The 16455-nt window shown below is 45.3% G+C and overlaps 3 protein-coding genes across 7 annotated transcripts in view; all 3 read right to left on the reverse strand.

Moving 5' to 3' along the window:
* LOC311004170 (olfactory receptor 11A1-like) lies at positions 1-957 on the reverse strand (the record flags this gene model as incomplete). The annotated part of the gene is made up of 1 exon (XM_083996116.1): positions 1-957. One exon carries the CDS (start codon positions 955-957, stop codon positions 1-3), a length of 957 nt encoding a protein of 318 aa, XP_083852242.1.
* A 4527-nt stretch (positions 958-5484) lies between these two features.
* LOC311004171 (olfactory receptor 11A1-like) lies at positions 5485-6999 on the reverse strand (the record flags this gene model as incomplete). Its single annotated transcript, XM_083996117.1, has 2 exons — positions 5485-6441; positions 6766-6999. The coding sequence occupies 2 exons, from the start codon at positions 6997-6999 to the stop codon at positions 5485-5487; spliced, it is 1191 nt and encodes a 396-aa protein (XP_083852243.1).
* A 7750-nt stretch (positions 7000-14749) lies between these two features.
* The window catches only part of LOC311004354 (myosin light chain kinase, smooth muscle-like), a 64099-nt gene continuing 62393 nt past the window's right edge, over positions 14750-16455 (reverse strand). For all 5 annotated transcript variants that reach the window (XM_083996372.1, XM_083996374.1, XM_083996373.1 and 2 more), the window contains one exon: positions 14750-16168. In XM_083996372.1, the coding sequence (XP_083852498.1) occupies positions 16007-16168 (162 nt within the window). In that variant the 3' untranslated portion in view covers positions 14750-16006. The remainder of the gene's footprint in view (positions 16169-16455) is intronic.

Consider the following 16455-nt stretch of genomic DNA (forward strand, 5'->3'; position numbering starts at 1 on the left):
TCACTGTGCTCTGCCGCAGCTCAGCAGCCTCTTCATATGCACAAAGATCTCCTTCATCTTCAGCCCGTACACCACCGGGTTGAACAGGGTCGGAACCAGCAGCAGCACGATGGAGATCATGGAGGTGGCACCGGCCCCGGCCTGCAGTCGCTGCAGCACCATCTCCAGCGCCAGGGTGACGAAGTAGTTGATGAAGACGAGCAGGTGCGGCAGACAGGTGTTGAACGCTTTGCTGCTGAAGGCGCGGGAGCTGCGCAGACACACGGCGAGAACGCGGCCGTAGGAGAAGAACACGAATGCGATGGGAACGACCACGATGACGGCGGTGGCGACGAGGCCATAAACGCTGAGCAGCAGCGCTGCTTTGCCACCGCAGCTCAGGTTGACGAAGCTGTAGATGTTGCAGTAGAGTCTGTTCATCTGGAAGCGGCACAGCGGGATACGCCACATCAGCAGCGCTGCACCACCAACCATCACCGCGGGCAGCAGCCAGCACGTCAGCAGCAGCGCCGTCACAGCGGCAGGCGGCAGCAGCACGGCGTAGCGCAGCGGGCAGCAGATGGACAGGTACCGGTCCAGGGCCATGGAGGCCAGCAACAGGAAACTGGACCCGCCCAGAGAATAAACCACGAAGGCCTGACACACGCAGGCGGCCGGGGTCAGCTCCGAGGAGCGGCGGCCCGATGCCAGGTCCAGCAACAGCTTTGGGTAGATCACCGCACTGCCCACCACTGAGTTGAGCAGCAGCGCGGCGATAAAGACGAACATGGGCCGGTGCAGGTTCCTCTGGGAGCAGATGACGTAGACGACCACCGTGTCACTGCCCAGCAGGAACAGGTAGACCAGCAGGAGGACCGCGAAGAAGAGCCACCTGTGGTCATACAGCTGCACGAGACCGACCAGAGTCAGTGAGCCTGACGTCACAGAGGTCACGTTGAGCTCAGGTGAACAACACATCTGGACAGAACCACAGCAGAACAGGAGTGTGTCAGACAGTCAGAACCAACAGGTAAACACCATCATCGTCACCATCATCAGTGAACAGAGAGCAGGTAAATAGATAAATAGGTGAACAGATGAACAGAAAAACAGGTGAGCAGGTGAACAGGTGAGGACCCTGTTCCGTGTGTCCGTCTCCGTCTCCGCTGCAGCTTTTATCAGCTGCTCTTCATCCGCAGTGGAGCTCATTAACCTCAGGTCACCTTCGTCTTCATCACTCTGTCCTAACGAACACCTCAGGTCACCAACTCCTTCATGAGCTGAACAACTCAAGTAATGATGTCAACAATTAAACAGACATGAAGTGATGAGCTCAGTTTAATGAAGAGACAGTGTGTGTGTGTTTAGACTGCACTGACTCCACCTGTTGTCATAACACACACAAACAGTGGATGCTGTTTTTGATGTTTTCTTATTAAGATTAGATAGATAGATAGATAGATAGATAGATAGATAGATAGATAGATAGATAGATAGATAGATAGATAGATAGATAGATAGATGTACTTTTTTAATCCCGAGGGAAATTCAGATGTGGTCAACTGCTCACATAGAACCAGTCACACACAGTACGACAATGAAAACAGATTATAAATAGCTAAAAATAATTAATAATTATATCTGCTGCGCAGCAATGGTCGGGGCCGGGCAATTTTCTTTTATAGAAAAATTGGGCTATTTGGAACTGAAAGTTGCAAAGCCGTAGCACATATGGTTGATCTGTTATGAATTTATTTTCTAAGTTTTGAAATTTAGATACATGCTGTAACGCCACCATCAGGACTATTGTCTTGTGTTACTAGCTGGCAACATCATCATCATTATCCTTGCTGGGGCTTAAACCCACAACCTCTGGCACCAACAACCAGCTCCTAACTCACTGAGCTAATGGGCTCTTTGCACAGCATTGGACAACCTGATTAATTCAGGTGTGTCTGACCATTGTGACTACTCAGACACACCTGGGTTAATCAGTTTGTCCAATAATGTAAGACAGGAAACAAAGGAGCAGCATTAAAGGGATAGTTCAACATTTTGGCAAATTGGCCCATTGCCATAATTGCTATAGTCATAGCAGTAGGTTCGTTACCTTTAATTGTAGGTGTAAGCTATTTTTAGTACAGCGGAGCGCAGCAGCAGGCTGCTCAGAGCTACGCTATGGAGGCTAAGGGAATTTCTTGGTTTCCCTCATCAAACTCATCAAATTCAACATCCCAAAACTCCACAGCGCTTTTGTAGACAAGTTGTGACCTGCACAACCACCACGCTATGAGATAATGACGGAACGATACGAAACGGAGCCGTTTTCGAGGTAAATTCATACAAAACCGCTGATGCGCGTTGCGTTCAGGGACAGTTTTTCAGCAAGCAGTCTCCGTATTTACCCTGTATTTACCTCGAAAACGGCTCCGTTTCGTATCGTTCCGTCATTATCTCATAGCGTGGTGGTTGTGCAGGTCACAACTTGTCTACAAAAGCGCTGTGGAGTTTTGGGATGTTGAATTTGATGAGTTTAATGAGGGAAACCAAGAAATTCCATTAGCCTCCATAGCGTAGCTCTGAGCAGCCAGCTGCTGCGCTCCGCCGTACTGAAAATAGCTTACACCTACAATTAAAGGTAACGAACCTACTGCTATGACTATAGCGATTATGGCAATGGGCCAATTTGCCAAAATGTTGAACTATCCCTTTAAGTTCAGGAAGTAGTGGAGCTGTGCAAAGAGCCCATAGTCTGGAAGTGAGTCCTGGTGTGTGACTTCTCAAATAGACTCAGGGAGTCAAAGCCAGGCAGCAGTTGTCAAAATGTCAGAAATACAGTTATCTAAACAAAAATATGATATTACATTAATTGCATTTAGATAGCATGGAAATGTTGGTGATTTGTTTTTAACTCATTGAGTGCCGCGCTCCTTTCCAAAGTTTTAGTCAAGTGTACCGGCAATTTAGACCATTTTTGACTTTTTATGTAGAGCCACAGTGTATTCTATATTATTGCCACCAACACATACTGTGGCTCAATTGAAAGGTTTACCTTAATGCTTCAAGTGGCCACAAACCGTTTGTTTCTACGTGCCTCTGTTCCTGAGAAAAGTCAAGTTAAACATGGCTGGGTTTCACCAAAATCCCTCCTTTTTTTCTAGAAAAGGAGATAGAGCGTCTTTTATGAAAGGTGCGCTGTTTGTGTCTGTCGCTCTTCTGACACTCGCATTTCTGGATCAAAGGGCTCGTATAAGATAAATATATACAACAGTTGTTGTTCTATTCACAAAACCACCATCGGGGGCGGGGGGGGCGCCACTAAACAACAATAACACAGACGCACCGTGCCGTGTCACAGCTTCTCGCCGCGGAGCGTGAGGGTCAGTCGGCCACCGCGGCTCAGGAACACCGGTCCCGTCGGTGGTCGCGGTCCTTCTGTGGTTCGGGTTGGTGATGCCGGTCTGCTTTGGCCCAGAGACCATCAGATTTTACCGCGGGGGGACTTTGGGGAGGACACGGTGTTGCTCCAGATGAAGACCGGGCGGACTGTCGGCTGAGAGCTTCCTGGTTCAGCTCCGAGCAGCTCGAGCAGCTGGAGCAGCAGCGCGGGTGAGAGCAGAGCAGCTGCGCTGCAGCAGCTGCTGCATCTGCATGCAGAACTCGTTTGCAGAAGCTGAGTTATGATAAAAACTTCCAGATCATGAGCTGTCATGTGACTTTGATCGTCATCTATTTCAGTTCTCCTCGTCGTAGAGTCCCCAAATTTACATATAATGTGTATTAAAGTGTCTATTTTCATAATTTAAAAAAAAAAAGCAAAAAACGTAAAATTACGTTTTCGGCACTCAACGCATGGGAACGAAAAACGAGAAATTACGTGGTTGGCACTCAATGAGTTAACAATAAGTGTTTTGCATCATAAGATAAAATCTGATGTTTAAAAATGCCACTCTTACATTGACTGCAGTTGTTCCCATGAGAGCAGATTTAAAATGTATTTAGCAAGAATTGGATGGTATATGTTTACAGTACTGTTTACAGTCAAAAACTTTCATGCACTGTAGGCAGACATTAAGTTAAAGAGGCTGGTACACTAACAAAGTTGGCATGGTGGGATTTGAACCAGTGACCTTGCAGTTGGGAAGCAGCCACCTTACTGCTGGACTATAGCAATACTTGTGAAAATCAGAGTTTGAGACTTGTATGAATGTGAGATTATTCATTGATTCACACTGATAATAATAAAGAAAATGGCTGACACAAACAACAATAGTGTGAATGCTGGAAGAAAATGGCGGACACAAACAACATTCAGCATTCACACTAATAATACGGTCAATGGTTGGCGCTGGGCAAGTTTTTTTTTTCCTTTTTAAATTTAAAGGCATGAGGACATCTGGTATTTTAATGTGTCCTCATGTGTCACCCTTACTGGGATTTGAACCCACAACCTTTGACGCCAAGAACCAGCACCTATCTCACTGAGCTAATTGTCTTGAAGTGAGACTTGGTGTGTGGCTAAGATAAAATCTGATGTTTAAAAATGTCACTCTTAACATTGACTGCAGTTGTTGAGAGCAGAATTCAAAATGTTCTCAAAAAATTTGATTTTGAGATAAAATTCTGATATTTGCCAAACTTCATCAACAATGATTCCAAAATATTGTCAATTTTTTTTCAGGGAGATTGAAAATGTATTTATCAAGAATTGGATGGTATAATGTTTACAGTACTGTTTACAGTCAAATGTTTTCATGCACTGTAGGCTCAATTTTGGATAAATCAAAAATCTGTGTGGATTGTTTGTGGAGGACAGTCTGAAGATGCTCTCTAGCAAGTTTGGTGTCAATTGAGCAAAAATTGTGGGAGGAGATAAGTTTTACAGTTTTTGAAAATAACAGAGTGATGGACTCCATAATTTGTAAGAAGTTTAAGTGGCCAACAGTTTCAGCAGTATTGGGGCGACATTTTGGTGAAGTTTCAAAACTGTAGCATGTTCCGTTGCTTTGGTAGAAATTTTCAAAGTTTTAAAATTTAAACACTTATTGTGCCCCATGTCCTTGGAGTTGAGTAAATCTGGCATGGGGTCGAATATTTCTGTGAAGTGTTTTTCACTGATTATGCATGGGAAGTAGGACTTCCTAGGAAGAAGAAAGAAGAAAGAAGAACACTGGGAAAAACAATAGGGTCCTGGCAGCTGATGCTGCCCGGCCCCTAATAACATCTGATTGATCTGTGTGTTCACTCTTACTACAGTGTTAACATTGTTTATGAAAAAGATCATGTTATTTTCACCTTTAATTCTTACTTCATAATACAATGACATCATTTCTTCTCCAATGCAACCGACAAATACTGACATGAGACATTTCTGTATTTAAAACATAAGATTCAGTGAAGTGAAACATGATTCAGTGACCGTGAGCAACATTTTCTTGTGGTGTTTGTGTTGTAGTGACACAGCTGGACAGATGTTTATCAGTCACACTGATTGATGATCGATAATCACTGTGCTCTGCCGCAGCTCAGCAGCCTCTTCACGTGCACGAAGATCTCCTTCATCTTCAGCCCGTACACCACCGGGTTGAACAGGGTCGGAACCAGCAGCAGCACGATGGAGATCATGGAGGTGGCACCGGCCCCGGCCTGCAGTCGCTGCAGCACCATCTCCAGCGCCAGGGTGACGAAGTAGTTGATGAAGACGAGCAGGTGCGGCAGACAGGTGTTGAACGCTTTGCTGCTGAAGGCGCGGGAGCTGCGCAGACACACGGCGAGAACGCGGCCGTAGGAGAAGAACACGAATGCGATGGGAACGACCACGATGACGGCGGTGGCGACGAGGCCATAAACGCTGAGCAGCAGCGCTGCTTTGCCACCGCAGCTCAGGTTGACGAAGCTGTAGATGTTGCAGTAGAGTCTGTTCATCTGGAAGCGGCACAGCGGGATACGCGACATCAGCAGCGCTGCACCGCCAATCACCGCCGCGGGCAGCAGCCAGCACGTCAGCAGCAGCGCCGTCACAGCGGCAGGCGGCAGCAGCACGGCGTAGCGCAGCGGGCAGCAGATGGACAGGTACCGGTCCAGGGCCATGGAGGCCAGCAGCAGGAAACTGGAGACGCCCAGAGAATAAACCACGAAGGTCTGACAAATGCAGGCGGCCGGGGTCAGCTCCGAGGAGCGGCGGCCTGACGCCAGGTCCAGCAACAGCTTCGGGTAGACCACCGCACTGGCCGCCACCGAGTTGAGCAGCAGCGCGGCGATAAAGACGAACATGGGCCGGTGCAGGTTCCTCTGGGAGCAGATGACGTAGACGACCACCGTGTCACTGCCCAGCAGGAACAGGTAGACCAGCAGGAAGACCGCGAAGAAGAGCCACCTGTGATCATACAGCTGCACAAGACCGACCAGAGTCAGTGAGCCTGACGTCACAGAGGTCACGTTGAGCTCAGGTGAACAACACATCTGGACAGAACCACAGCAGAACAGGAGTGTGTCAGGCAGTCAGAACCAACAGGATCACCATCATCAGTGAAGAGTAGGTAAACAGGTGAGGACCCTGCTCCGTGTGTCCGTCTCCTCTGCAGCTTTTATTAGCTGCTCTTCATCCTCAGTGGAGCTCATTAACCTCAGGTCACCTTCGTCTTCATCACTCTGTCCTAACGAACACCTCAGATCACCAACTCCTTAATGAGCTTACAAGAGGTAGAACTTGTCTACTCCTCATCCTCCCGCCGCCTCCTCCTCCCACTCAGGGAGTTGTGCAGTCTAATAGCTCGAGGGACAAACGACTTTGCATATCTTGTTGTTGAGCAGCACAGTGACCGCAGTCTGTTGCCGATGGTGCTCCTCTGCTGGTTGAAAGCACAGTGGGTGGTCGGCATTGTTCATGATTGCCCTGAGTCTGGTCAGTGTCCTCTGCTCAGGGTCCGGCTTCAGGCCCACCACGGAGCCTGCCTCTTCGATGAGCTTGTTCAGCCTCTGGATGTTCTTGCTCTCTTGCTGCCACTGCCGCGCCAGCATGTCACGGCGAAGAACAGCACGCTAGCCACTACAGAGCTGTAAAACATCTATAGGAGCTTGGTGCAGATGTTGAATGATGCCAACCTCCGCAGGGAGTAGAGCCTGCTCTGGCCCTTCCTGTAGAGGTGGTCAGTGTTCAGTGACCAGTCCAGTTTATTGTCCACTATCAGTCCAAGATATGTGTAGGAGGACACTATCTCGATTGTCTCACCCTCAATGCAGACAGGGAGTGTGTTCAGGAGCAGCTGGTTCTTCTGGCACCACCCCACGAAGTTGCTCACCAGTCCCCTTATTCCCCCTCCTCATTCTCCTTGATACACTTGTGGCAAGGTGAAGAGGGCCCGGGCGGGGATTGAACCCACACCTCCTGGGTGACTGGCAAGCGCGCATGACTATTACCACATTCTGGCGTTGTTGGCAGGATCCATGTAGCACTAGGGGTGGGTCCATGGATTCCTAATGTGTGGCAGCCTGCGCGGAAGCACGAGGATGTGCTTGTGAAAAGAGGGGGAGAGCTGTGACAGTGGTGGTCCTGTCACTATGCCTCCAATTGATCATGTGCCCTGGCTACTTGGCCAAGGGGATGTGCCTTTGGGTGACTGGCAAGTGTGCATGACTCTTACCCGGGAGGTGTGGGTTCAATCCCCGCCCGGGCCCTCTTCACCACCCTGGGAGGCAACCAGCAGAAACTGAGCTCAGCCAGCTTGGCTCTTTTATACTGCACCTGGGTGAAGGGGGGAGGAGCTAAGGTAGGCTGCATTCACAACCCCTACTGAGGTTCACTACAATCGCTACAACTGCTGAATTAGACTTTAGACATTTATTGTCCCTCTAGGGAAATTCTTTTTCACATGACCATTTACATTTCGTTTCACCAGACACATACAAACACACACAAATTACAACACATTGCCACACATTATTACACTCTGGCCAGGTTATCTTGGCCTCTTGTTAAGTGTTCTGGCGATAATTCTAAGGACTGTATGGGTACTGGATGGATGCACTTGTGGCCGCTGGGGGGCATCAGTTAAAATGCAATGAGTCCAGATGATGTTCCTTGATTTCTTTATTGTCGATCAACAATGGGTGGGAGTATGATTGATGGTGTGTATCTGTATGTGTATGTGGTTGGGTATATGAACGCACACTGCTCCCAACTCCCGACTGACACGGCAACAATAAAAAGTCTCTCCCTCTTTCGCCGTGCACGTTTCCACCCGATGTATCAGCTCACTCTGCTACGACTCCTCTGCTATGACTCCTTTCCGACAGCAGGGGGCACAGCGCTGCCACTCTTCTGAGGCTGTCCTACAGCACATTAAGGGTCAGCCGGTATTAGGCTTCTGCCGAAGCGAGCCCTTCTGCACCTCAGTGCCCTGTATCTTTGTCCTGATGGGAGGGGGATGAGGTAGGTGTTGAGTGGGTGTGTGATGTCCCGTTCTATTGAGCGTGTGATGGACCTGTTGTGTAAAGCTGATGGGGGACCGTGGGGAGCCCGATTATTTTGGAGGCTGCGTTAGTTATGCGTCCGAGAACTTCTGCATGTGGCTGTCATGACCCTGTTGTTGTTCCTTGTCTTGTCTTAGTGTTATGTCCTTTATGCATCCTGGTGTCTTGTCTTGGTGTCATTTTCTTTGTGGTTGAGTTGTTTCCTGTTTTACTTTGGAATTCCTGTCTTGTTTTTCTGTGTGTTTAGGTCTGTGTTGTCCTAATTTAGTTCCTGTTTAATTTTGAAGTTCCATGTCCTGTCTTCCTGTGTGCTCCCTGCTCATCATTACCCCAATGTGGTTCACCTGTCCTGATTGCACCACCTGTGTCTACCCTTGTGTATTTAACCCCAGTGTCTCACTTTGTCCTTGTTGGTTCGTCATCATTATCTCCCGCGTCCATGCCTGTCTTCCAGTGTTTCCCCCTGCATTCTTTGTGAGTAATAAAAGCCTTTTTGTGTCACTGAACCTACGAGTCTCCATTTGGGTCCTTTCCAACAAAACCTGACAGTGGCAGAGCTCAGAGTTGTGATGGAAATCAGCAGTGTACAGGGTGAAGAGGATGGGGGACAGCACGGTCCCCTGTGGAGCTCCTGTACTGCTGGTGGTGGTGCTGGATATGCTGCCGCCGCCAATCCTGACAGATTGTGGTCTGTCAGTCAGGTAGTCAGTTATCCAGGAGATGACTTGTAGTCAAGACCGCCTGAACCGAGACCAAGACACTATCAAGACCAGAGAGTATCAAGACCAAGACAAGACCAAGACAGACCAAGTCAAGACTAAGACCAGTTGAGCTCAAGACCGAGACCGAGTCTGAGACAAAAAAAAAACGAGTTACACCATATTTTATACTGCATGAATTGTAGAACGCGAGAGGACGAGTGCTAACGCGTCTGTGTCACAAAATGCATGTGATTGGTACCACTTGAAGGGGGCGTATAAATAATGATATCCATAAAAAAGCCTGGATATTGTAGGCTACAAATCCCTTCGAGACCGTTCTGCCAGTCTGAGACATTGCAAGACCGAGACAAGACCGAGACCAAACACTGTTGAGACCGAGATAAGACCGAGACCACAAAAAAGTGGTCTAGAGACCGGTCTTGGTCTCAAGAACTACAAGTCTAGCGGATAGTTTCTCCCGAAGTAGTTGGGGCTGAATGGTGTTGAATGTGCTTGAGAAGTCAAAAAAAAGAATTGTCACAGCACAGCCTCCCTCCTCAAGGTAGGAGTGGGTCCGATGGAGAAGATATAGGACAGCATCCTCCACCCCCATCCTCTCCCTGTAAGCGAACTGGAGTGGGTCTTGGGTCTGCTGCACCTGTGACCTCAGGTGGTGCAGTACCAGTCTCTCCAACGACTTCATTCCCTGTGAGGTGAGGGCGATGGGACGGAAGTCATTGGGGTCACTGGGATGCTTTGTCTTGGGGATAGGGACGACTACCAAAGCATTCATTCACATTTGACACAGAGCAGCGGAACGGCTGCCGGCTTGCCCTGGCGCCATGGCTCTCCTTGTCTCACTGTTTAGTGACTTTGGTTTAAAGAGGAACTCTGTAAGATTTCCACCATAACTCTGTAATATTTCCACCTTAACTCTTTAGGATTTCCACCTTACCTCAGTTCCATGTGTCCCTTGTCTCCAGCTCCAGAGTCCTAGTGCTGGTTAAACCAATGACTTGTAACTAGTTCCAGGGAGAATGGAGCGTCTCTTGGCTGAAAACCAACCTTGTAAGATCAGACCCTCCGAGCCGGTGTCCCAGCTCTCGTCTCCATGGCGACACCGCCACACAAACGTAATGCGCTAACCCGTAACCCGTAATCTCTTGTTGATGACAGATAAGACTACACAGATATACACATGGTGACATGGTAGCTGATAAATAACCTTATCAACCGCTCCATGGATTGATTTCTCACCGGCTTCGTTGGAAACAAATGCACATGGAGGAGAGGAGGGTTAGAGACACAGAGGAGGAGACACCAGACCAGAGAGTTCAGACTCATAGTATCCCACAATGCAGCGTGAAGAGTGGTGTTCAACCGATCGTCAGTAAGCAACATGTCCCATAATGCATTGCATTCAGCATTGATCTGGAATGTTTAAATTATGTCACAGTATTAATGTCGTTAATTTTACTTTCTCTCTAGTTTCTAACTTCAGTCTGGAGTTACACATGTGATCCAGATGTTTAACTCTGACATCATGATCAGGCCACCAGGGGTCACTGTGGTCACAGTTCAGACAAATACAAACAGGTGGAGCGTTTCCTCCATTTTCCTTTCTTTTGAATGTTTATGGTACAGATCAAGTAGATGTACATATATAATATAATATAATATAATATATACAATCATATATAATCTGAGATCATACATGTGAAAGTCAAGGCCACCGTGTCAGTGACTGTGGAGTTTCAGATGAAAGTGTGTGTTCATGATAATCACTGTGACCGACTGAGCATCACATCTGCCACCACATCTGGCTGAGCAGTTACCATGACGACAGAGGCAGGTTCACTGGACCACTGGAGACACACCTGTGATACCTGCTCATGACATCATCGTCTGTGAACGTCCTCCAGATGTTCGGCCTGAGCCTCCACCAGATCCAGATGTTTTAGAGGCTCCATGCAGATGTGCTGCTTGAATCTAATTCAATTCAATTCAAAGAACTTTATTTTTCCTTTAGGAACTTATCACAAAATTGACTCAATGAAATCATTATAGTGGCCGGTGGTTCCAAGCTGTGTCAAAAATTGACATTTTGGAAAGCTCGCCTGAATATTTTGTAGTAAAATCTCAATAATTTTGTACTGCTTCACTTTATCAGAATCAACCACTGCAGAGACAATGTTCATACATTGTACAATCATTTGATAGATGTTTTGAGCTGTGGCAGCATCATTCTGAAGGAAACAGAGGCGTACATTAAATTTATTTAATTTTTGCTGTTTGTCATCTTCATTTACTCTTCACCAGTAACACATATACTGACATTTACACATCTCAGCAATTTCTATTTTTTTCCCCCTTTACTATGACACCAAAAGTATTCAAATAGACGTTGTGGTTGCAGAGATATACTCATTTTATTATGGATATGCAATTTTCGGGAAAAGGCCTAAAAAATAGGCTTGGTTTTTAACACGTTACATGGTTTTTATGTATTAATTGCACATTATTAACGAGTAGAAAATAATCAGAGTTAATAAGGAGAAGGGACATTTCTATAGATTTACAGTAACATCTGTAGAAACACGAGGCTGATGTGATGGAGATGGAGATGAGTGACATCACTCGTCCAGAAGTTAGAGATGACCTCATCCTCACGGCCACAAGCTCAGTGGTTTGGTGCGGTTCTGTTGGAGCTGGAGAGGAACAACAGCAGCTCAGTCCCAGGCGGGAGCGTGTTTGTGTTTGTCAGTGTAACGAGCAGCTGGTCAGTTAATGAGGTCACCTGAGAGAGAGCAGCTCGTTATCCAGCTCTCATTAGCAGCAGCTCCTCATTGGTCCACAGAGTCCAGCGCCCTCAGGACAAACATGGATGCCATGACATCATGTTGTTTACCAGTTTTAGTTTTAGTTTTTAGTTTTATTATGGATCCCCATTAGTCCTCACCTTGGTAAGGACTATTCTTCCTGTGTGACCTCTGACCCCTCACACTCACACTGCCTGTACAAAGGTGACTCAGGAAACACCATAGAGTGTACGAGCTGAACCTGTACGCAACACCAACACTAATGTCACTTTACCTGTTGAACTGTGACTAAAAATGAACTAAACAAATATTTTAGTTCCTTAAATTTACTGGCCGATGGAAATAAAAAAAAATTAATGGTATATGATGGAAATTGCAATACGATGTAATCTGTTTATTTGTGAAGAGTCCCAATAAGTAAAATGCCTTCTACTTGTGTTATATCTTTTATTTTATTTTTTTAATTTTTTTTTCACACATTTAAAATAGCTATTTACTTATTCAGTACTAAGCTTTGTAGATTTAATTTTCTATTTTTATTGTAAGAAAAGTAATGTCTTTGAAAAAAAAAAGAATGCAACAGTTGCCTGTTTGAGAATACACATTTTGAACACAATAAAGTTTGGAAAAAAAACAAAAAACTGTGACTAAACTCAGGTTTGTGTTGCAGAACTTCTCTCTGCTGCTCCACCTGCTCATCCCACCTGTCGTTCAATAAATGTACAAATCAAATCACGAGATAATATGTAAATATTAATATAAATATGTTTGAGTGTAGTGGAAATGTAAATATCTGTATATTTGTATATTTACCAGCTTCATAATATGAATGTATTACTAACTTAAAACAAGCTGATTTGTCTTCTGCAAATGAAAATAATAACCATAATAATAATTATTAATATTATTAGCCTACTATATAAACACACACACAGACACAGACAGCTGTTTGGCTTCGTGATAAAAATTTATTTGGTATCAGTGAGTAACTACAGTCGTAGTGTTCTCGTACATGTCGTCTCATCAAACTGATATATTTATAAAAATCAGAGAAATATAATCTACATACATCTAATACAAAAACACGGGGCGGGGGGTAATAACTGTGACAAATGAAGTGCTGATGAGAGTCAGACTCTCACCTGATAATATTATAATTATGAATCTGTGCATTAAATAAGTTTCAAAATAAACATTCTGAAACATAAACAACCATCAAACACACGCACACACACACACACACACACACAAACACACACACATACACACACACACACACACACACAGGTAATGAAGCAGATGATCACACACACACACAAACGCACTTACAAACAAACACCTGTGAGGTTTCAACAAGCATCTTTGGTTTCTGTTTGAAAACTTAATCGGCCTTAAATAAATGGATCAAAGCAAACAAACAAACAAACAACTGGAATGTGACAAAGAAACGACTTGGACTCGTTTAAATCACAGCTGTTTTTACCAAACCTCACGCTGCCGCCACTTAAACAGTCAATAATCAATCAATATTAATGTTTGAATGGATGATTGAAGGCTATGACATCACTTCCTGTTGCTGGTTTGAGAGCGTTTACTTCTGATGTCACGTTAAAAGTATCAAATCTATAAACATTAAGACTGAATATTTCATCGTAATAATAGAGCTTTTATTTTGAAATGTTCATAATTATAGAGCTTTTATTTTGAAATGTTCTTACACTATGAATTTGGTTTAAGAGGAAGTGCTAATAACTGAAACTGAACCTGTTTCATTCATAATGAACTGACTTTTATTTTCAGGAGCCACTTCCTGGTCCCTGCAGCAGGGCATTCTGGGAGTTTGGCACCGTGACCGGACAGTGGCGTTGAGGCAGCTGAGGGCGGAAGGACGATGAGGCGGACGTCTAGTAAAAAAACTGTGATTTAAAACGCTGCCATGTTGCTAAGAGGCTAATGCTAATGTTGTAAGGCAGACGTGATGCTAGCTGTAAAACCTAAAACTCCAAAACACAAACAAGACAAAGAAAAGTGGGAGGGGCCAAGCTGACTGACCTCAGAGGGGGAGGTGGGGGTGAAAAAAAAAACAAAGGCTAACGTGCTAATGTTATAATTTAACATCATCACCGTTGTCGCTCTGGTTCGATCCGAGCCTCACGTTTATTCACAGAGTCGAGTCAACGTGACGGGGTGTTGCTAATTAGCTGCTAACTAGCTAACATTTGTTAGGTGATGAGCTAACATTAGCTAACAATGGCTAGCCATTTTAATATATTTTAGTGTTTTTTCTCCACGTAGTTCAGACTAATGCAAGCTAACATGTGTTAGCTTCAACACTGTCAGCAAAGATCCTCTATAAGATGCCCCATGAGAAGCTGCTCTAATGAAATGTTACAGCTTCACTTCCTGTTGTGAACGTGTGTGGAAGTTGCCAGTAGACGAAAGTGAGATATTTATATTTTCTTATGATAACAATATTTACACAGCTAACAGTCATATTTAACATTAAGAACATTATTTTAAAAATGAGCGCGGGCGTTAGCTAATGTTTGTTTGACGTTGCCTAGAAGATCTGTGCCAAATCTCATGAGAGAGACAAGTCTGGAACAAAGTTCATTTTCTCCTGATGTGTCCGTCGGAAATTTGCCATTTTCATGTCAAAAATATGTTCAGAAGAGATGTGTCTTGTGAAAAATGAGTCCAATATTTACTTAAGTTACTGCGGCTGTATACAGGAAGCTGACTCGTCATGGGGGATCTTGGTTTCTAAACCGTCTTTGCTGTCAGTAAACTGATGCTAGTTAACGCTAACATTAGCATCATGTTCATATTTCCATCACTAATTCACCGTGACAATCTGTGTCCGCCAATTAGCTGAATGTCGAGCTACGTATTATCAAGTGTGTTAGCTAGCACTGGTTAGCTTAGCATTAGCGGGTGGTGATTTATCTGTATTACTTTCCTCTGTTTCAGTTGTTAGCATCAGCGCTAACCACCATCTGTGACTCAACTCTGCAAATCTACGACTCATCATCTTCCTCCGTCGTACCTTCCTCTTCCTCACCTGCACTCCCGCGGGAAGCAGGTGTGGCAACAACTACAGCTCCCATGAGCCTTTGCTGCAGCTGAATCAATCAATCATTCTGCTGAGTCATGACTCACACCATCGTACGCTGTGAGTCATGACGAGCTGTGGGAGGAAACGTCGACGGAGGCTAGTGTGAGGGGCGGGGCTTCAGGTGTGTGGGCGGAGCCTGAAGCAGGAAGATGTTTTTTTTTTTTTTGTGAATGGTAACGTGTGTTGTTGGGGGGCGGAGCTACACAGGTGACCCGTGGTGATGATGAACAGCTGCTACACGGCTGCAGGTGCTCATGGGTAAAGAGTAACTCGCCACCAGGCTGAGCAGCCGTCTCTCACCTGTAGCCACGCCCAGCAGTGATGATGTCACAGCGTGGTGTGGAGTCGCCTGCAGCCAGGTGAGGAGTTACACTGCAAAAACTCAAAATCTTACCAAGAACATTTCTCTTATTTCGAGTGAAAACAAATCTCATTGTACTTAAAATAAGACTCATCGCATTAAAAAAGTAGCTTGGTTTTAGACACTTTTTACTTCTTTCAAGCAGATTTTCAATTGAAATAAGTAGAAAAATCTGATAGCGGAGCAAGTTTTTCTTCCTTATTACAAGCACAAAACATTTTTCTACTTATTTCAAGTGAAAATTTGTTTGAAACAAGTGAAAATTATCTTAAAACAAGTACATTTTTAGGTGACGAGTCTTATTTTAAGTGAAAAGAGATTAGTTTTGAGTAGAAATGAGACATTTTGACAAGAAATAAGACAAATATTCTTGGAAAGATTTTGAGTTTTTGCAGTGTACTCTTTGATCCCCGACCCTGTCAACAGTCCGTCCAGGTGTGTAAGCCCCGCCCCCCTGCTCCTCCTCCTCCTGCTCAGGTGTGAGGACTGATGAGCTTGTCTGTCTGCACCTGAGCGACTCCATGTGGCTCCTCCTCCTTCCTGTGGAGTCCAGACTCCTTTACTCCTCCTCCTCCTCCTCTTCCTCTTCCTCCTCTTCCTCTTCCTCCTCCTCCTCCTCCTCTCCCGCCATCACCTCCACCAGCAGCTCGGCCGTGCACGTCGCCTCCCCCAGGTTGTTCACCGCCTTCACCGTGTACTTGGCGTCATCGTCGCCCGACACCTGCGGGTGGAGGTGAGTCCACACCAGAGTTATTATTAGTTTACACTAAAACTAAAACTAAAACTAGCAGTGAAAAAATAATCTAGTAAAATGACAGTTTTTCCAAAAACTAGACGTAGCTCCAACCTCCAGGTTTGATGCTAAACTGCAGTAAAGTAAAGTAGAGTCAGATAAGCAGCTTAGTTGTAGTTTTCTTGTCGATGTCTAAAGCTGCAGGAAGAAAACGCCACAGCTCAATATAAAAAGTTGTAGAAAAACTACAACTAAGACTAAATAAAAACTACAAC

Source organism: Trachurus trachurus (assembly GCF_905171665.1).
Source record: "Trachurus trachurus genome assembly, chromosome: 21".
Lineage (NCBI taxonomy): Eukaryota > Metazoa > Chordata > Actinopteri > Carangiformes > Carangidae > Trachurus > Trachurus trachurus.